Consider the following 22,110-nt stretch of genomic DNA (forward strand, 5'->3'; position numbering starts at 1 on the left):
ATTCTAACTTAGTTACATCGAATAAAAGCAATTTGGCTTACCCTCGATAACGAGGAACATTTCCCTCGAGTTCTTGAAGTAGTCCACTGTCAGAAGGTTTCTGCCCTGTTCGCCGATTACTTTTAGTGTGGAATATGATCCTCCCTCCAGTAGGTCGATTGAAACAGTCTTTTCTGAAGAAAAATCATTTGGTAGATTTTTACGTGCCTTCCCATTAATTTTAACGCATGGAATTTGGAAACTTTTTCCATTTTCGTGAATCGGAGCACCTCAGCACCTGCAGAGCAAAATCCTATATAATCGGATAGGTTCAGCTCCATTAATGACTATGCGGTGTCTTAAAGTTAATCTGAACATTCCTTGTGTTTGGAATATGACACCACATTTTCTTCGATGTCAGTTGTTTTATATAGCTAACCTTTGTATGTCCTTACAATTTTTGTTATGTTGGTCACAGTGTTAGAACCCTTCATGAAAGAGTAATGGTCTTTCGCAATTATTCCTAATTTATACAGGGACTATAATTATAGAGGGTAAAGAAAACGAACAAATCCCACCAGACTACAAATACGATTCTGAGACAAATCATGTGATCTATCTTTGAAAATAAAGTAACTACGCCCACACTTCATACTGGTCACGACCATGATCTAACAGCTCCAAAAGAGAACTAACAGCTCCAAAAGAGAACTAGCAGCTCCAAAAGAGAACTGACAGCTCCAAAAGAGAACTGCAGACAGCTCAAAAAGAGAACTAACAGCTCCAAAAGAGAACTGACAGCTCCAAAAGAGAACTAACAGCTCCAAAAGAGAACTGACAGCTCAAAAAGAGAACTAACAGCTCCAAAAGAGAACTGACAGCTCAAAAAGAGAACTAACAGCTCCAAAAGAAAACTAACAGCTCCAAAAGAAAACACTTACCACCGCATCCGACTCGAATGAGCTTTCCGTCCGCAGCCGTGGGACTGACCTCTAAGATCTGGCAGGCCTCAAGAGCGGGCCCTGTTTGTGACACCTGGAATATTCTCGATTGAAGTTTTTATTATTATTTCTCAAAGGCCTGTAACTAAAGTGATAGAACACCATTAAAGATTAGCGTTGAAAATGAATACAGTTAAACCCTGATTTACCGCGGAGTTTGGGGAAATAAAAAGCCGCGGTGAATCGGGGTGCAGTAAATCGGGGTTTTACTGTATACTGTTTTAAATTATCCAGAAGTTTGGAGTTCAATCATATTAAATTGTGGTATTAAGAAGTAACTATTGATGAAATTGAGGAAATAAAATAAAGCTTATTAAGAGAAAAGTGGAAGTAGTTAAGGATCTTTACCGTAATGAATGTCAAACAGAGAACAAAAACAGAAACCCCAGCTGTGACCATTGTTACCCTGGAGATCAAATTATGAATTGGTCAGATTTTGGGCGTCGGTAAAAACGTTCGAACGAATAATGAAATCCGTTCGAACGAATAATGAAATCTGTGTCAAAAATTCGTGACGATCTTCCAGTGACCACGCAGTTTACTGGGGGCTTGACCGAAGTTAATTGATGTGTTATTATATTATAGCTTTATTGTCAGAAAAAAATGACTCATAAAAAAACATACAGAAAAGCTTAACTGAACACTATTCACTGTAGTCTGTACTAAATCAGAGGCTAAACTTCTGTGCAAATCGTTTGCGTTCTAAGATTTTGATATTGATCCTAATATACGAATAACAATCAAATAAAAATGAAAGAAAATGTACAGTTTGAAACCGAACGGAAAGCCTCCAGTGCCTATTTGTGAAGAATGAAGATGTATTCACATCATTATAGTTCCATTACATGGAACTAATGTCACGTTTACGTGGTCTGTTTATACCACATATCACCATTATAAGGACTTATGTATGTCCATGTTTCTATACCAAGGTCAAAACCGCCCCCTCACAAAATCTTGTCAAGGGGCGGAAAGGGGCCAACATTTTTAGACTCATTTGGCCAATTCGCCATTGCATTATCCAAATTGCGTTACTGCTAAAGACAAAGTGTAGTCCAAATTTACATTCCTCATGCTAAAATTCCTTCTTTTTTAAGCAAATTGTCCAACAAAATTGCAGATTCTCCCTCTTTGCACCCTTTTTGAGACCTATTACAGCTGTAAGTATATTTTCAAAATTGAAAAGACTTTGACCCCTTATATAAAATTGGCAAAGCGAAGCCAAAACCTTGCTAACGTCAGCAGAAATGTAACGTGAATTTTGGCAAACATTTTTGTTTCAAATCAATTTTATTAATAATAAAACTTTGCTAATTTCCTTAATATTAGTACTTCGGTGAACTAAGCTCTGTTGACAAACTGCTTAAATCAGTCGCATAATAACTTTCCCTGCCTACACCCGTCAACATTTTTATACGAAAAACTTACTAGTCGTAGAAATTTTCAATTTCTACGTTTTGAGTACGCCTTGACTTAGAGAGTTGATCAGTACGACTCGTACTGATCAACTCTCTAAGTCAAGGCGTACTCAAAACGTAGAAATTGAAAATGAGTTCAAAGTTTAGTAACAAATTGGAAATGATATGGTTTATTAAGTATAACTGAGGTCAGTTTACTATCGCCCTCATCAGATACAAATTTCACGTGCGTCAGGGCAATTGTTTCATATTCTAGCTCAAACTCGGTTCTCCTTAAAAGCTGTTGGTTTTGTTCCCGTAAACTCTTAATAACTTCACGTCTTTGTTTTTCGGAGTCGCAGTCGATACTTTCCCTCATCGCATCATGTCCTAATACCACCTAGTCAGAGTATATAATATAATTATGATAGGACACTATAATTAGTAATATTATAGTTGACACACCATATTAATATTATTGTGCGCCAACTAATTATATCCATTCCATTGGTCTCGACGTGATGAGGAACAGTCTACGGTAAACGTGCTGTAGTTCGACACGTATAACTGTGGTGCGAAACCTGAAGTTCGACAAGACCTCCATCTTTCGCACTTGAGTTCATATCGCACTACAGTCCAGATAGCGTACTGTAGTGCGACACCGGATCCTGTCATATTTGTGATTCGTCGGGTAAGTTCACGTCACATATTTCGAAGTGCGAAGTGATCCATTAAGTCCTTCCGGTCGGTTCAAGCCACGTATGTCGAAGTGATCCACTGAGTCAGTCGTATTAAGCAGCAGATAAAGACATATCAAGTTGCGATAACAAATTCATATGCTTGGGCCATATCTGACGAATGGAGAAATCCCTCGTATCCGGCTTACTCCCCAGAAAGACGCAAGCTAATTACGAAGCCCTCCTGGATGAGATCTTTGCCTTCGCAGTCAGCCATAAATCTGTCTGTGACTACGAGAGAGAGAGCCCTGATCAACGCTGTGGAGGCGACCTGGCCCATTACTACCAAAAGTAGTAATAACCGTAACTCGAGTAAAGACAATGACACAATATGAACTTTATGTTTCTATTCTTATCAGTTAAAAAAAACCTAGTTCGACTTGATACGTCGTTGCGTATCACAAATCGCCTTCGACGGCGCGAAAAGTGGCATGCAACGTATGTCAAGACATGACTACAAAGCTTAAAACGGATGAGCCTTTTAAAAAATTTCGAAGTTCCATTGTAGAGTGATTTATTACGCTTAGGCTATAACTTTAGAGGTCGTTTACACATTACGTAGTGGATGAGAAGGAGTTTGAAGTTTTATGTGTAGAACTTTAATTTCTACACATAAATATTTGTAAAGTAGGCAGGGAGAGGGAGGGATATAATACTGCTAAGTAACGTGATTTATTTACCTTTATAATAAGGTTATATACACTGAATGAATTAAGAAAAAAGCAGAACTTTTATCAAAAGAACCTGCATCAAATGAGACTCAATAACAATGTACGAGAATATAAACGTATTCAGCCTGGTATGACTTTGTTCAGTCTGTTATAGAGTGTAGAGTGTATAAGTTTCATGAGATCAATATATTTTGTGAAGGAATACAATTAGCTTACTAGTTATGACTCCATACAAAACAAAACATTTCCGAAATATATTGATAATACAGGATGATCACGAAACATTAAGGTACGGTTTAAGCTCTTATTTTCTTTGTGAACGGTTACAAAATTTGTGACAACCAGTCCGTATATGAAATTTTTTACGGCCAATTTCCAAACTAGTTAAAAAATAGTAAAGTACGCAACAGATTTGAAATAGCAACTTAATCCAAATTTCGACATGAAATTATTGAACACCGCAGAACATTAAGTTATTTTCCAGGTATCTAGAATGTTGAACTGTTCCTTTTTTCAACCTTTTATCAGCTTAAATCAAGGAAAACACCTGGCAACCTCGAATACCATCATTTATCGATGAACTAGTAACCGGGTCACGTTATTTGACTGCCACGTGACTGTCAAGTCACGTTGATTTCTGAGCACTTACTCCTAGCTTAATCACTAGATGTGCCTGTTTAATTAGGGGTTGACAATAGTATTTGAGTTGATACAGACTCAACGAGTCTTTTGAGATCATTGTGTCCATTTAGGACACCGGTTGGTGATTATTGATTATCGGATTCTAATCATGGACACTGTTTATGGCACGTGATAGTCATTCCGGGTTTTGATTAGTCGCTACTGAAAATTAATTGGCTGTAAATAACTGTCACTTTCCACCAGCATTTGTTTTTGTTCAGGTGTCAGACACTCCGCTAGACGATGCTCAATTTTCCTGACAATGGTTTGATCACGTGATGTGAATTTGATCACGTGATGTGATACTAGGGAGGCGGCTAACTTTCAGCTTCTCCGGGCACTCCGTACATCTTCAGTAACTAATGAATACTAATGTTCAAACAGATGCAAAACTGAGATTGATAAAATCCACTGTGAAATAACCCCACAGTTACAATTACAAAACATGGTCTATTGATATATAAACCACAAAATCTAGAAGTGGACTACAGGCACAAATTAACAATTGAGATCCGATAAAGAGAACGATCATTTGTTCAGTTTTAACTTTTAAGGTTCGGTTCGTTTATCACACGTTCGTACAAATTGCACCTGTTAGCAAATACATACTGAAACGAAGGTGTGGCCGCTTTCGCAACATGGGTTTTATACCGTCTACCAAGCTTGCTGATCAGTTGAGTCGCTTGAGAATTGGTTGTAAGAAGATAATCTTAAAGGTAACTTTTCTATTTTAATCTATATGATGCGAAATTTGTATTTTTAATTAAACTTTAATTGCCAAATTTTTAAACAATCGATCATCCTAAACGGTAACCGCACAATTATTTAAAAATACTACAGTTAGCGTGGCCGCAACAGTTTATCAATACTAATTATAGTGTAATATTATATATAGAATATGATAGGTTACTTTGTCTTAATATTGAACCTATCATATTCTATATATTACACTATAATTCATATCGATAAACTCTCGCGGCCACGCTAACTGTATAGCTGTAGGCTTTTGACATGGGCAGCGTAATTTGTGTTTCGGAGACTATGCACCTCCCAACATAAAATTGATTTTGATCAGGTTGCGTACGTGTTCCCAATTCCTTCCGCGATTATCGAGGATGATAACAAGCATTCCAAATAGCCCGGGCTGCAATACCAGGGGCTTAATACTCGCCGTGCTCGCTACTGATCCTACAGAATAGTGAACACGAAGACAATATTTACGAATATCTTCACTGTTTTAGCCACTCGAGTCTTGAAAAAGTCTGGTAAAGTCTAGTTAGATCCAGTTCAATTTGGTAAATGGCAGTTTAGTTAAGTCCGGTAAATTTCGGTAAGTCCGGTAAATTTCGGTAAAGTATGAGCGAGTCCAGTAAGGGCCAGCGAAGTCCGGTAAAGTTCGATTAAGGACAGTAAAATGGTTAAAATTAAATCCATTTAAGTCCGAATTCCGATTCAGTCCAGTAAATTGTCCATTAAGGTCCGTTAAAGTCTGTTAAAATCCGCTCGAATCTACTTGATTTACCTGACCTGACTTTACTTGAACGCTTGCGGAGGCCTTACCGTTCATTTTAATGACCGTTCAAATAGATTTTCTCCGTTTTCTCTGTCGAAATTGTTCCCAAAAGTATTCCACTACGAACTTATTGTCCAGGGTATGACTACTTTTTAATTTCGGTCTATATCTATCCTATTGGACTAAATTATATCAACATTTTTAGTGCTTAACAACTGATTTTCTTGCTTATTGTATTACAAATCGATTAAAAAATTATTTGCTACAATTTGAAGGAAAACAAACGTTCGGATTTTTAATGGTTTTGAATATTTTGATTTTAATGAAGGCATTTTAACGAACGGACACGAAAATTAATATGATCATTAATCACTCTACACTCAACTGTCACGTGACTTTTTCATAACCCATTCTTTAGCTGGTCCTGAACGACTATTGGAAACCCTAACCCTCTAATCTGATCCCAACCCTAACCCTTACCCAATCCTTAACAAAAGCATATGCTGAAAACCTAACCCTAACGAGAAATTAGATTAATTTTCTTATACGGTCATATCACGTGATCGAGACAGTTTTTCGCCAATATCTCGTCAGGGGCGCATTTTAACTTTATGTCATGGGGTGATTCGGAATCAGCACCCGAAAATACATCGAATGAAGTTGGTTTCAACTGTCGTTTTAGAACAATCTCGAAGATCGACTGTAAAGTGATTTAGCACGCTCGCGAAAATTATGTCCGTTTACGTAATATTCGGTCAAATAACGTCCCATAAAGTAAGTCTGCATGCTGTAATAAAATAATTTGACTTCATACACATCTTGCTCATCTTCCCACTCATTTAATTTCGTTCTCGTACAGTTGATATTGGGAATCTCAGTTAGAACACGGCGAGCGCACCTTGAGGTCACGTGACATACTTGTGACCCTCACCCTTCTCCCTCCTCCTCCTAATGCACTCGTACAAAAATCCAATTAAATGTCACCAAGTGCTGTGTGGGATCAAGATCTCCGTCACTATCACATATTTTGAATCTGCAGCTTCTTGTGCGAAACTGCTGATTTGCACACCTTGTATAAGTGCTAGTGAGACATGTTTGGAGCACTTACCAAGGGAAAGTTTAATGTTGAACCCTAATTGTGGTCATAGATGTCAAACTGGTAGAGCTTGAAATAAAGAAGCCAGATCTTTTTAAAAAAATTATAGTTAGCATACGAATAATCATTTCTTACTTTGCTATAGTTTATAACTTTATAAGCTGTGCAAGTGAAAAATTTCGCCGTATGCGGCAATATAAATAACAAACAAAATAAACCGTAACGATATTGAATCACCAAACGAAATTTGAGATTTGAATTGTATAACTATAAACTATTACATAACTTAATAACAATAAACAAAATGTGAACAGTGGACAAAATTATTAAATTTTGAATTGACGAGGAAGTTCAAGACCTGTGGATGCAAATGAGCAGTATTCAGTAAAGATGTAATTTCGAAAACGCTTGGATCTTGAAACTGTGAGCTAATAAATCCATAAGTTGTCTTATGTGTTTGCAAATAAATATTAAACAGGAACATTGCATTTTCAAAATCCACAAGCGTATACCATAACGTTTTGTGTTATCAAAAAATAAAAAATTGCTGTCTAGCGCTCCCTCGAATTATATCAGTACGTTGGCTGATCTGACAAATATTAAAATTGCGATCTTCAACACAACAGTTACTAAATAATGTACATGGAATTGGCGTGGCTTTAATTCAGCATCAGCAGATGGCTAGCCATCGAATTTAGCACCATCAGGGATAATTCCATTAACAAATCGACCTTAAAGACCAGGTGAAAATTCTGAAGCACATTTAACTCCATTTAACATTTGGACTCGACTCGATTTACACGAAATTTTCTGTTTGACTTATTATTTTATATAATACACCGCAGTGTAAAGATTTCAGACGAAATTATGAAATAATTCTTGACTCGACTAGTTAACTAGCACCATAAAAAGAGGATCAATTGAAATTAATCTGTTGAAGAGTTCCGTGTTTGATCATGAACTGTTCATAAAATGTAACATCAGAGAAACCTTCACGGAGGAATAATCTGGAAGGTAAACTGTTGACTAACAGTCTGCTTACACAACACATAAAACAACAAATTATTCCCATGTCTGTACTCCAAACACAGGTCCTTGTATATGAGATACCCAACATTTGAACCCTGCGAAACAGGCTCCCACCTCCACTCGTGGCCCTCTGAGCAGTAATCCAAGGTAAGCACATCATGCCAATACTGGTCACTCATCAGACACTTTCCAGTCTCGGTCTGAAGTTGTTTACCACGGTTGAGGTAGAGCCACCGTTGAGAATGCCCCCCGTGACAGGTATAAAACTCGGGTCTTCCTGGACTGAACCGTCCCTCGTGTCCCATGGTGTCCACACAAGCGTCCCCCTGGGTTGATTTAATGGTTCCTTGTCTCATTAGCTTGTCTCCGTAATTCCAATCTACTGCAATATTTGTGATGAACCAGTGCATGGAGCGGCAGGAGAGAGAGGATATCGTTTGCTCTAGTCTGGTGGAGTGGGAAGCGGACTGGTATTTAGATTTAGGTACAGCCTCGTGGTAATACTCAATGTACTGGGAGCCCCACCTGGTTGCGGTACGTCGTGAGTTATAGAGCCGGTTCTCAGCTTGCTGGTGACTGGACAGAGGTGGATTCCCCAGCAAGCTTACAAAGGCTACCTTACTGCAGGGCAGATACGCTACCTCCCCGTGACATGTCCACCACCGGATGGAAAGTTCTAGAACATCGCCCGGAACTTCAGCAGCGGTCCCCAACATCCCCTCGTCAAGCCCGCCCAGTTTGAGAAAGTGTTCTCTGCTAGCAGCCCAGGGCAGGAATTGTAGTATCGGGGTTTTGACTGGGGAAGCGTCAGGGTAGGGGAGGAGTTGTCTCCGTTTCTGTTCGTACTCAGGTATCTCAATAGAAGCTGCCGTTACGAGATCCCACCGCGGTATTGATATCAAATGCCACGGAACGTGCTCTACCTGAACGAAAGTCTCTCCATTGATCTCATCCATTGATAGGCCCGCCAAAAGAGCGGGGTTATCTGAAAATGCTTCCAGTAACGGCTCCGCCCAGCCTGGTAGAATCTCAGATGCTTCTGGAATAAAAACCAAAATGTCTCCGATAGCAAACGTGGCTGCCTCGTTCCTCGCGGCTGAAAGTGTTTTCTTTGTTGGGGAAGTTATTATTCGGACCAAATGAGACAGCTGGTGAGCGTACACGTAATCAGTCATATCAGTGGAACCTTTTTGGGCGTACACCACAATGTTCGCCAGATTTTCAGGTTTTGTCCTTCTGATTGCACTGAAAATACCTCTCAGGACTACACTCGGGGGAGCAATATCTAAAACTATAACTATCGAGATTGTCAGTGTCGTTTTTTTGTAAGGTTTAACCTTACAGACCTCTGGTCTATAGTCCGCTAGCTGTCTGTTCAAGGGAAGGGAATCACTCCTCATTTTGTCCACTCTGTATTTTTTCAAGTACAAATCTCGTTCCCCGGACTTCTCCACCGCCGCTAACCCCCGTTTCCCTGACTCTAAAAAGTACACAGGTTGATGCCCAAACGTCTCAGCAAAAGCTGGTGTTGTTCCAGTGTCCTGACACTGCAAAGCAAGGAGTAGAGAGTAAACGAGGTAAACAGAGAGCAGGATGAACAGACCCAGGTACAACCCAGCTCTCCGTCTAAAATGGAGGTTGTTGTATTTCTTTTCGATAACTTTGCGGAGTAAGATTTGAACTGCGGTGAAACTGTCCTTTTCAACCAACTCCTCGAGGTCCTCTGCTGTTGTCGACCTTTGTCTTAACTCGTTCATGGCGAACAAAAGTAAGCGAAATCTATATGGAAGAGCGGACTATCACAGGAAAAAAAAGTTATCTCAGAAACAAAGATAACACAATGTTCACCATATAACAAGGGGTAACAAGGAAAGCAAATACCTTACTGTAAAACTTGGCTACTGTAAACCATCATCACCGTACATTCAACTCGAGAATATGTGCAAAGGTCTACGTGTACCATTTATAGGTGGCTCCCTCATGAGGGTTATTTAGTGCATATATATATATGTGTGTGTGTGTGTGTGTGTGTGTGTGTGCGTGTGTGTGTGTGTGTGTGTGTGTGTGTGTGTGTGTGTGTGTGTGTGTGTGTGTGTGTGTGTGTGTGTGTGTGTGTGTGTGTGTGTGTGTGTGTGTGTTTTTTCTGCTTTGCATAATATGGTCATTAAACCTTTAGTATTTGTATAAGGAGAAAAAATATGAACGATTTCGAGAACAAGTTAATTTTAAAACTGAACACTTCCTAAAAAGAAAAACTTGGACATGGGAAAAGAGGGTCATAATTGTTTATTAGTTTATACATATAAACACCACTACCAGTCTTTAATCCAAATGGAATCATATTCCTCTAGCTATACGTGAGATAGAGATTATTTCTGAGTTCAAAAGCAAATTGACCTCCTACATGTGGGATAAAATTCTGCCGGAGGACTTTGATTATGATTTAGATTATTCCCTCGAGACAGAGATGTGAGAGGCAGTCTACCTAAAGCTAATAATATGTTCATAAGAGCTTAAATCCCTGTTGTCTGTATTTCACATTTCTCATTTTAGTGCATATCATCACATCATGGATTTCATTTTATTATATGATTTGATTGCTTTTGATATTTTTGTGTGATTCTATTTGAAATTCTATTTGAAATTTTCGATTTCCGTGTAGTGGGCCCATACTTGTGCAGGAGGTGCATTTTGCTCTCAACATCTGTGTATTGGTGACCCTCAGGTCCTTTGATTACATACATTTTGTCCTAGAAAATCTGATTTTATCGGAGTCTTATACTTTTGAGAAGATTTAATGTTGTTCATTCATTGTGTAAATTTGTATGTAATTGATTGATTTGAAAGATTTCAATAAAAAAAAAATTTCAAAGCTCAGTTCAGCTTTTGAGAGAGTTCTTAACTTTCAGGACAATAATTCCTACGTAATAACGCAACCTGACCTCTCCTCGCACGATTCGTGAGCGTTGTTTACTTCGGATATAGTGCTCACCTCTGTAAGTCGTCAATGCAGTTTCTTTGAAGCTTTAACTTTAAGCATATCTGATGTCATTAAAACATCTTGTATAAACCCAAACAGGATCTTATTTTTACTATAATTTGATGGACACGTACTGTAACTCTATAAGTACGACTATAATAAGATCAACCTGCCTATGTCATGTGCAATTATCATTAACCAAGGGTCCTCTGATCGTCACCATTTTCATGATCCATGTTTTCGTAACGCTCGTTCTATGAAGCACATATATTTGTTATTTTCACGGCCTCGTGAAATCTCTTCAATCTCCCCCAACACGTGCTTCATCAGCTTTATTAGCAGTGATGCATCATGCACGTGTCACCTAGATAGAGCATGTTTATTAAAGAGCTGTAGATTTTACTCGTGCGCGCGGGGCGCTCTGATTTTTCAAGTGATATAAGTGGATTAAAATCAATATTAATGTTGCAGAGTTCTGGTGTGAAAACAGCACGTGTGGGCGGAGCTGGTCATGTGGTGTGCGGTCACGTGCAGCTCACCCAGAAGAGGCCAAGCGGATCGTATAAACACGTGAGTTTTATAACTGTCCAATTAATCTCGGGTTGCGGGTGATTGAACCACGGACAAAGTGCAGTACGTCGAAGAAATGCGATGAAAATTAAACTTAAAACTTTTTAATTTGATTGGAATTGAGTTAAAAGTTACTACTTTAAAGTTAAACGAGCTCTTTGATAAGACAGTACTAGAGTATAGGAGCAAAAGATATTTTAAACTCTTTGAGTCTTTGCATGACAATCATTGAAACGATACAGTATTGGCATCAGCACTTACATTATGCATATTCATATGCACCAGGTACTCGTTAAAGAACTTAAGTTTACTAATGTGATATTGAATATTCAGGAGTCCAATTAAAACTCATGACAACTTTTAGATTATTATGGTTGATATTAACACTTTTCCATAATAATGCGCGCAATTGTAAACTTGAAACCTCAATTTATAAACTTGAAACCACAATTTTTTAACATTAAACAACAATTTGTAAACTTGAAACCATAATTTTCATCAACTAAAAAAATACAATAACATCTGCCAAAGCTATCGCAAGATCTTCAAGGTTAGTTGACAAGTGAAATAAGTAGCATTTTTTTCTTGATACCCCTACAATTAGATTCAATCGTAATGTAAAAGTTTACACAAATTTAAATAAATACACATATCGGACATGTAACCTATTCAATCATGTTTCAGTGCAAATGGTCCTTATTAGTTGTGCAATCTTGAGAATCACGTTTTCTCTTTGTACATCTTTGATCTTCTGTAATTTCTGGCAATACATTCATCAGCTCTGCAGTTTTAACTATATAACTATAGGAGCTCCAACAGCTTATCTCTCTCTCCCTCTCTCTCTCTCTCTCTCTCTCTCTCTCTCTCTCTCTCTCTCTCTCTCTCTCTCTCTCTCTCTCTCTCTCTCTCTCTCTCTCTCTCTCTCTCTCTCTCTCTCTCTCTCTCTCTCTCTCTCTCTCTCTCTCTCTCTCTCTCTCTCTCTCTCTCTCTCTCTCTCTCTCTCTCTCTCTCTCTCTCTCTCTCTCTCTCTCTCTCTCTCTCTCTCTCTCTCTCTCTCTCTCTCTCTCTCTCTCTCTCTCTCTCTCTCTCTCTCTCTCTCTCTCTCTCTCTCTCTCTCTCTCTTACTCTCTCTCTCTCTCTTACTCTCTCTCTCTCTCTCCCCTTTTTTCTCTCTCTCTCTCTCTCTCTCTCTCTCTCTCTCTCTCTCTCTCTCTCCCCTTTTCTCTCTCTCTCTCTGCCTATGACTGAATAACTCACACCTGTTTTATAATTGGTCTCGAATCTTAACAAAATACAAAAGGTTGTTGATTCCCCCCACAGAAAATACGATCAAGGACTGGACATTATATAATAGTCCCCCACCTGCCTCCCATCTTCTGGATCACCTTCTGGTTTTCAATAACTTTGCGGAGAGAAGGAACAGCAGCCGCGCAATAATCGGTAGGAATTATCACGTGGGTAACCTAGAACTGAACACGTGATTTAATCTATGTAATTTGTCGAAAAATCATCCACTCTAGCCCTTCAGATCATTGTCCGGGAGGTTTGTAATGAGTACTCATCGCTAATAAGCTTCAAAAAATCGTCAAGAAACCCACCTGTTGGCTAAGAAAAATCGTTAAATTGCGTATTTTACCGGTTATGATCTGTTCTCGAGCTCCAAAATTAACGCAGAAAGCAAAGATGTCCATTGGTCAGTGGAGGAAATTCAAATAATGACAAAGTTTACCGTATTATGGCTCATACTAATGAAGCTTTCAAAATTACGGGAGTAAAAATTGAGGGGCAGCTTATGATCATCACAAAAGTACTACTTATTACAGCTCAGATGATTATAGAGGGTATTTGAGTCGTAAAGAATACTGATTTCTCATTTTCTTTATTCTGATTTTGTAAGAGTGCCGTGGTGCATTTTTGATGCTTTATTATACACTTATGAGATATTATTGTTTTACTCACGATTTAATCCGTTTATACTTTTATATAGAAGCAATTTTACATTTCTATATTATAAGTTGGAATAATATATTTAGATGCAGTGAAACTACCGGACTGCGATGAATGGAGACTTGCCACCCCATGGCAACATTAAAATATATCGACTCTGTTACACCGCTTCCTCAATAAATTTAATAGATTTGTATTGTTGTAATAAGTTTTGAAATAACTCTAACAGAATTAGGCAAGGATTTTGATAATTGAGCATTCTTTGAAGATAGAATTAGAACTAAATTCATTCCATATAGACTAATAAAGATGAGACGTTTTCAAAAAAATATCCAACCGCGAAAATAATATCAGTTATATATATAATATTGTACCACTCAATCAGAATAATACCACGGCCACTGATCAATCAGAATAATACCACCACTCAATCAGAATAATACCACCACTCAATCAGAATAATACCACCACTCAATCAGAATAATACCACCACTCAATCAGAATAATACCACCACTCAATCAGAATAATACCACCACTCAATCAGAATAATACCACCACTCAATCAGAATAATACCACCACTCAATCAGAATAATACCACCACTCAATCAGAATAATATTATCACCAAAACTGCACTCAATCAGAATAATACCACTATAACTCAATCAGAATAATACCACCACTCAATCAGAATAATTTATAATACCATTATATACACCTGCGATCTGCACTCAATGTTTTACAATGCTTTTTTGTCCAACAAGAAGATCATACCTCAGCTTAAGCTAAGCTGATCGGGTTCTAAAAACCACACGTTAAATTTAAATTCCCCGGGTAAAATTCGTTGAATAAAAAACACCCACCATTCTTCTCCCCAACCATCTTTTGCATAAAGGGTACGATCGCCAAAAGGGCCCGGTTTAAAAGGGTTTTTGGGCACTTTTTCAATGACCAGGGGGGGCCGGGGGTTTTTAAAAGGGTCAACCCTCTCAACAGGGGGTCAAAATTATACCCCCCCCTTAAAAAAGGGAAGAGGGGACCCCGGAAAACCCCTACCTTTTTAATTTTTTCTTTCCTGGGACAACTTAACCGGGGGGGGTCCCCGGGGGGTTTGCACCAGCCCCGCTTTAATGGCTGGTGACAAACGGGGCCCACGGGGCTCCAAAACCGCCCCCCCACGGGGGAAAGGGCAAACCTTGTTTTTTTCTAAATTTTTCCGCCAACCCCCAATTAAACCCCTGAAAATTTTTAGTAAAAATGGGAAAAGGACAAAGAAACCCCTTCGCGCTCTCCCCCCGGAGACGGCCTTAAGTGCGTTGAGCCCAAATTAAAAGTAAACCCCAACCCCACTGGGGGTCAAACGAGCGTTAAACGGTTTGAGCCGGTGCACTTGACCCCCCTGGCGCCCCAAAAGGTTTTACAAGCGCCCGTCCCCGTGCCAAAGGGCCGTCCGAGACGTCCCGGGTAAAGGGGACAACAAAATTCCCCAAAATATTTTTAAATTTAAAATCGACCGGTTTAAAAGTGATACGAAATTTTTTGACCCCCAGAAAAGCCCCTTTTAAAAAATCCAACAAGAAGGGTTTTTTTTTTTCGTGGGTCACTTCTTTAATATTATATAGAACACTCTAAAACCCCCAAAAAGGGCAAAGCCCTTTTGTAATACTGTTTTACCTTTCGCCCCGCTATTTTTTTCCCCCCCAAAATTTCATTTAGATTCATACGTATATTCACTTTTTTTTGCCCCGGTTTTTAAAGAATTAACTTCATCCCCTTTTACGGGAAATTTTTTTTTTCTTTAAGAAAAAATTGGCTTGCCGCCAAAACTTGCAAAAATAAAAACCCCATGCTCAAAAAATCTTTTAAATTTTTAAAAACGACCCCTGGGGGAACCTTTTTTAAAAGGCCCGCCTTCGTTCTGACGCGCCCCCTAAAAAGGGCGCCCTTTAAAAAAAGTCCCCCCAAAAAGCCCCCAGACTTCTCACTCGTCTTTTCCTTTGGGGTTCCCCCGAAATTTATTTTAAAAATTTTTGTTTTTCCGGAGTGGGGGGAACCCGTGAAAGCAGAAAAAAACTAAAGGTTTTTGAAAAAAAATCGAACTTTTTTAATAATAACTAAAAAAATTTCCCGGGGCCAAACCCCCAAAATTAAATCTGTAAACCCAAAATTATTTGTTTTAAAAGAAATTCTAAACCGTTTTAAACCCCATTTAAGGAAAAGTTATTACATTAAAAAACAAAAAAGAAAAGAAAAAAAACCCCCTAATATTTTTTAAAAACAAAAAAGGCCTGTTTGCCGCCCTTTCCAAAAAAAAGATAAAGTTTAAATTAAAATTTAATATGTTAAAAAATACACCAAAATTTAAAAGTTTCCCCAAATAGAACCAAACTCAAGAATTTAAAAATTTAAAACCCCCGCAAAAATTTCCCCCCCCGGAGAAATTTTTTAAAAACAGCTGCCCTTAAATTTTGGCCCCTTTTTTCCCCTTCCCAAATTTTTCCTCCAAAACCCAAGCGGGCCGGGAAAATAAATTTGTCCAAAATTTTATTGAGATTTATGATGTTTGAATTTTCCCAATTTAAGCTGCAAAATTCCCCCAATATTCGGGGGGAAACACGGGTCTCGCAATCCCTTTAACAAGCCACAGATTAAAAATAACAAAAGTACCCCAAAATAAATTTTTAACTCTTTTAAAACCTTTTTAAACCAAAATAATATTTAAAAATTGTTCTTCCCCCAAAAAAACGAAAGCCAAAATTTTGGTTTCGTTTAAAAAAAATTTGGGTAAACCCAAACCCTCGCCCCACACTAGTAAAATACGGGAACTAACCCGCCCACACACTATAAAAAGGGCAAACTTTTTGGGCGAGACTGGGCCCGGGCCCCTTTACGAACAAAAAGTTTTTTCCTGTACATTTCCCGGTTTTTGGAAAAGGTCCAACAGACGGGGACTCTAAAGGGGGCCTTTCGGTTGCACACGGGGGAAGGGGTTTTTGATTTTTTGGGCAAACAATTGTAAGGCTGGGGGGGCCACGCAAAGCATATTTTTGAATTTTTAAACTTTCTTCCGGGATTAACTTCGAGGGGTACATTTTTTGGGTTTTTAAAAATTGTAACCCCCTCCTTAGGAAATTTAAAAATTTGAAAAACTCCTCTAACCCGGCCTAAACCCCCCCCCCCCCCCCCCCCCCCCCCCCCCCACCACTTTTTTACAAATTTATTCAGGAGAGCTTTTCCGTTACCAATGTCCCTTTGGCCCGGCGGCGGGGAAGAAATTCTCGTCACTTGGAAAATATGAAGAGCCCAACCTAAAACCCCCACAACCGGGCCCCTTTTAAACCGAAACAGTGCGGGGGTTATTTTTTGGGTTCAAAAATCTTTTTAAAAATAAATCACTTTGGAAAGGACAAGATATAAAAAAAATTAAAATTTTAAACCTTTGGAAAAAAATTGCCAAACAAGGAAAACGGGTGAAAAGGGCCCGAACAAAACCCCTAGTTTTTAACAAAATAAAAATTTGAACCCCCTTTTTAAAATTTTTCCCCCCCCCCGGGGGGTTTTTCCCCAGCTTATCCTTAAAAAACAAAAGAAAAAACCCCCTTTTTAACCCCCTCTTTTTGGGGGAAAACCGACATTTAAACCCCGCCCATTTTAAAAAACTTTAAAATGAATCCTCTGAAATTAAAACTCCTTTTTCCCCCCTTCCCTTTTACAAAAATTATTTAAAAAAAAATTTTTTTGAAAAAATAAAAAAAATTTTTTTTTAATCTACAATCAAGGGATCCTTTTTGAAATTGACAATGTTTTTCAAATTTAAAATATTCCCAAAAATTCGCCCAAAAAATTTTTAAAAATTTATTTGCGATAACCCGGAGATTTTTAAAGGGTGCGTTTAAAAAATTTTCCCCAAATTTTCCTAAAAGAAAAAGCCTAAACCCCCCCTTTTCAGGGGACTTCCCAAGCCTGAAAGAAAAAAAAACACAAATTCCCTAAAGGGTGAACCCCTTTTATTTTTGTTGGGGTTTCAACACCAACAGGGGTTATACTTAAAATCGAAGCTTTAACTAAATCCCAACACCCTATTTTTCGAGATTTGTTTCTAAAAAGGGGCCCCCGACAGTTAAAAACCCAACTTAAAACGATGTTTTTTTGGGAACGCTGTTTCCGAATCACCCCAATAAAAAAGGGTAAAAAGGTCCCCTGACGGGGATATAGCAAAACCCTTTTCTCGATCAGGGTGATAATGGGACCGTAAAGGGGTTCCCCCAAAATTTTCCTTTTGGGTTTTGGGATTTAAAAACAAAAATTTTTTTTTTAAAGGGATTTGGGTGGGTTGGGGTTTTTGGGGCCAATAAAAGGGTTTATTTTTAAAATTCTTTTCAGGGCCCAGCTAGAAACCGGGTTAAAAAATTTCCACGGACACCCAATTAGAGTGAAAAAAACATCCCTTAAAAAATTTTTAAAACCCCGGTATTTTAAACCAATTTTAAAGGTTCCCTGGGGGCCCGATAGGGAAAAATCCTTTTAAATAGGTTTTTTTCCCCCAAACTAAAAAATTATTTTTTCCGGCACCCCATGAGTTTTTTTAAATCAAACCAGTTTTCCACCCCCCAAACCCCAACCACTTTGGTTTTACCCCAGAAACTGGGCTAACCCCAAACACCATACCAAAAAAAAAAAACCTATCAAAACCAGCTTTGCAGCCCCCCCAAAGATTTCCAAAACCCAAAGATCAGAAAACCCAAACTTGCTGGCTAAGTTCGGGTTAGGGTTTTTTGGGTTTTTCCGGGTGCCAATTTAACCTTTTTTTAAACCCAAATTGTTTTTCGCAAAAAACCCTTAATGACTTAAAATTTCCCGGGCTGTCATTTTTTTTAAAATTTTGGAAACCCTCCAAAAGCTGATTTTGTTGAATGTACGCGGTTTGCATATGTTAATAGCCCAATTTGGGAGTTTAAAAAATTTCCCAGATCGTCGCGTAACAAAATTTTGGGTTTAAAAAAATTAAAACTAAATGCACTTTTTTTTTTTTCCAAAAAAAAATTCTATTTTATTTTTATTTGCTGGAATTTTGATGTAAAAACACAAAAACAAAAACCAAAACTTTTAAAAATTTTTGTTTTAAATATAAACCTTTGACTAGCCCTAACTCTTAGTAAAATAAAAAGTAAGGTTTCCTTTACCCAAAAAAATAAAAAACCCGGCGCGGGGCATAAACTTTAAATACTTTTAAAAAAAATTCTTTTAAAAGAAAAACCAAAAATCTTTTGGGTTTTTTTTTTCCAGGTTTTTAATTTTAATTAAAAAAAACCCCCCAAAGAAAAAATTCCCACCGAAAAACCTAAAAACACCCGGGGGAGCAAAAACCCACACCGCTTTGGGTTTTTCTAAACGGGGGGCCCCCTACAGTTGAAAAAACCTGATTCGTTTTTATTTTCGAACGCTGTTTCCGAAACCCCAAAATGCCCAAAGGAAAAAAAGCCCCCTACAGAAAAGGGTAAAAACCTGTCTCAACACTTGCAAGCCCCCTTAAAAGGGGAAAGGGGAAAAAAAAACCGTTGGGGTTTATTAAAAACCCAATCAAATTGGCCCCAAAGTTTGGGGAAAGGGGTTTTTGGGGTTGGGGAATCAATTAAGGGTTAGGTTCCCCAATTAAAAATTTTAACGGGGCCCTCGGCCCCGGCTTCTATTTTCGTACCCGGGGTGCCGCCCGGGGGCCCCTAATTTTTCGAGAAAAAAGGGGCGCGCGCAACTTCGCAAAAAATTAGACGAGTAAAAACCGCCCAAAGGGGTTAATTCCAAATAGCCTTTCCCAGAGCCCCCTCCCCACCTAGGGGAAATTTAAAAAAAGGTCACGGGGAAAGTCGACAGTAAGTGATTAACCATCATCCATATAACAAAAAATTGTAAAATTAAAAAAACAATACATACAAAAAAATTTTTTATATTGTACCCCTATCACAAGCAACCTTAAAATTTTTTAAAAAATTTTGTAATTAATTTTAATAACCGGGGCCATAAATTTGGCATGGCACAGAATTTTTTTTTTTCTAAATTTTAAAAAATTTTTTGGTACCAAAACATGCTTCAAAAAAGTGTAAAAAATTTCAAATTTCCCGGGTTTAGCCCATAACGTCAGCAAAAAATTGGGGGCCCCTTTGTCCTTTGGCAAGATTTTAAAAAGGGAAAAATAAAAATTTCTTGTTTAAAAAAAATGCCAAATTTTGAATTAAACCCTTTCCCCCTGGGGGGGGGGGGGGGGGGGGGGGGGGGGGGCCCCAAAGAAAACCCAGATCGCCCCGGGGGAAATTAAAATCGAACGAGAAATTAGTCGAACGAAAATTAAAATCCCCCCCGGGGGGCGTCAAAAATTCATCTGATTTACCATCTTGGGAAAACTTTGGTGACAGTTTTTAACTGTCCCCAAGGGGATGAAAAACGGTTTCAAATTTGGACGCCGTTCGATCTAACCCCCTCGTTCGACCCAAATTTTCCCCGGTTCAAACCCTAATTTCCTTTCAAACAATTTCCCTTTTTGGGGGACGGGTAAGATTTTCCAAAAAATTTGAAATGGGTTTTTTAAGGGGCTTTTATTTTTAAACAATTCGCTCGCCCCAAAAAATTTAATCACAATTTTTTTTTGGGTTTTTTTATTTTTTTTAAGCCAAACCAAAACCCCAACCACAACCCTAACGACCCCAACCCTGAACAATAAAAATTTGAAAATTTAAGTGTAAAACGTTCTTTCCCCCCCATACAAATTAGTTTTGGGCCCTTTTCCCCAATATCGGGGCCCAAAGATACAGTTTTTGGGCCCAAAGGGTTTTAAAGCCTGTCTTTTTTCCGGGGCCGAATCTCTACCGGCAATATATATTTTACATTTTTAAACAAAAAAGCCTTCTCCCCTGGGGTCCCCAGGTAACGAAACAGCCGCGCACTTCGTGCGGGGGCAGGTCAATCTAAAAATTTACGGAAACGAAGAAAAATTATTTTCCCTACCTGCCACTGACCAAAACATTTTTTTTGGCCCCATAACTTCCCGGGGCCCGGGAACATTTTTTACCCTACGCCCTTAAAATTTTAAAAAAATTTGTAATAAACTTATTCCCAAAACCCCGCAAACCTTTTTTTTTAGGAAAAATTTTAAAAAATAATATTTGAAAAAAAAAAATTTTTTTCAAAAATTTTTTTTAAAAATTTCAAAAAGGGCACAAAGAGGACCCTTTCACTTTTTGGTTCATTTTTTTTTAAAAATAGAAAATAACGTTCCTTTAAATCTTGTCCTTTGGGTTAGGGACAAGCCCGGCGGGGCCGGGGGCCCTATTTTCCCACTTTTGTAGCATTTTCCTGGGGCCCCAAAAATTTCGGGGAGAAGAAATGGGGCCCGCGCCCTACTTCAAAGGTTTTTAGACGAGTAACATCCGCCCCAATTATGATATTAGTAACTGAAAGTTTTTCCCCCTAAGCTGTTTGCTTTAATTTGCGATGCCATAAAAAAAAAATTTGCCGATTTTTGGGCCAAAAAAACCATTTTTTAAAAATTTTTTAAAGAAAATTTTTTTTTTTGTTGGGCCTATCTTTGAAGACTAGATACTAAAACCCAACCAAGCCGCAAAAAGGACAATAGAAACAAAAAAAAACAAAATTTTTAAAACCCTTGGAGGATTTTCGCCGCTTCGCCGCGCAAATTAAAAAATTCCCTTATTTCCCGCTGCTCGGGAAATTACAAAGCAACGATCGGGAAAATTTTTGACATCGGCAAAAAAATCCTTAACCCTTAATTTCCCCCGGGTAAAATTTCAAAAAACTGGTAAAAAGGGTGCTTTTTTTTGGGCTTAATGTTTAAAATTTTGGGCCCTTTGGGAAACAATTTTCTGCATTTGTATCAAATCAACTAAAAATAGTCGAAAAAGCATTCGTTTTTGACTACCCCCTTTTTTTTCCTTTTTCCGAAAATTTTTAACCCCACTTGTTTTTTGTAGCGGGGAGGGCGTTACTGGCCGCGCCGCGCATTTAAATAACTTCTCACAGCTGGGGATCGGCGAGCGCTACTGCCCCCGGCCGCCGACTGCCATGAATTACATCGTCAATTAACCACTTAAAATAATTTTAATTTTTTAAATTGAAGTTTAAAAATAATATTGTAAAACCCTTCGCGCAAAAACCCTTCTTTAATTTATTTGTTATCAATGGGCCCCCGGGGCCCGCGCTTTTCACCCAAAATTTCAAACAGCTAAAATAAAATAAAAAAGGGAAGGGCCTATTAATAAATTACTTCATTGGACTATCAGTTATAGATTGTCAAAGTTTAAAACGAAATTTGGGTATAACTATAGAAACGTGACTAATAGGTCCAATTAAAATTTCTAAAAAATATTCTTGATCCTTACTGGACCCGTTGAAAACCCCTTTTTTTCCCGCGGCGGGGCCGGTTTGGGGGCCCCCTTTGGGCGTGCACGAAGAGGTATAGAAAAATCCTTAACGGTTACACATCATACTATTTGGGGTC

General features: G+C 38.3%; 2 protein-coding genes across 4 annotated transcripts in view; both read right to left on the bottom strand.

Moving 5' to 3' along the window:
• The window catches only part of LOC134824617 (uncharacterized), an 80,648-nt gene that overhangs the window by 10,905 nt on the left and 47,633 nt on the right, over positions 1-22,110 (bottom strand). For 2 of the 3 annotated variants that reach the window (XM_063836544.1, XM_063836546.1), the window contains exons 2-4: positions 1,329-1,385; positions 921-1,014; positions 42-173 (exon numbers count right to left, since the gene is read on the bottom strand). In XM_063836544.1, coding sequence (XP_063692614.1) covers positions 42-173; positions 921-1,014; positions 1,329-1,379 — 277 coding nt within the window. In that variant the 5' untranslated portion in view covers positions 1,380-1,385. Of the gene's footprint in view, positions 1-41; positions 174-920; positions 1,015-1,328; positions 1,387-22,110 lie in introns of all 3 variants that reach the window. The other variant, XM_063836545.1, reaches the window with a different exon arrangement.
• Positions 8,068-9,861, bottom strand: LOC134824542 (polypeptide N-acetylgalactosaminyltransferase 2-like). The gene has a single exon (XM_063836451.1). The coding sequence runs from the start codon at positions 9,859-9,861 to the stop codon at positions 8,068-8,070; it is 1,794 nt and encodes a 597-aa protein (XP_063692521.1).

Source organism: Bolinopsis microptera, chromosome 12 (assembly GCF_026151205.1).
Source record: "Bolinopsis microptera isolate Bmic1 chromosome 12, MBARI_Bmic_1.0, whole genome shotgun sequence".
NCBI classification, from domain to species: Eukaryota; Metazoa; Ctenophora; class Tentaculata; order Lobata; family Bolinopsidae; genus Bolinopsis; species Bolinopsis microptera.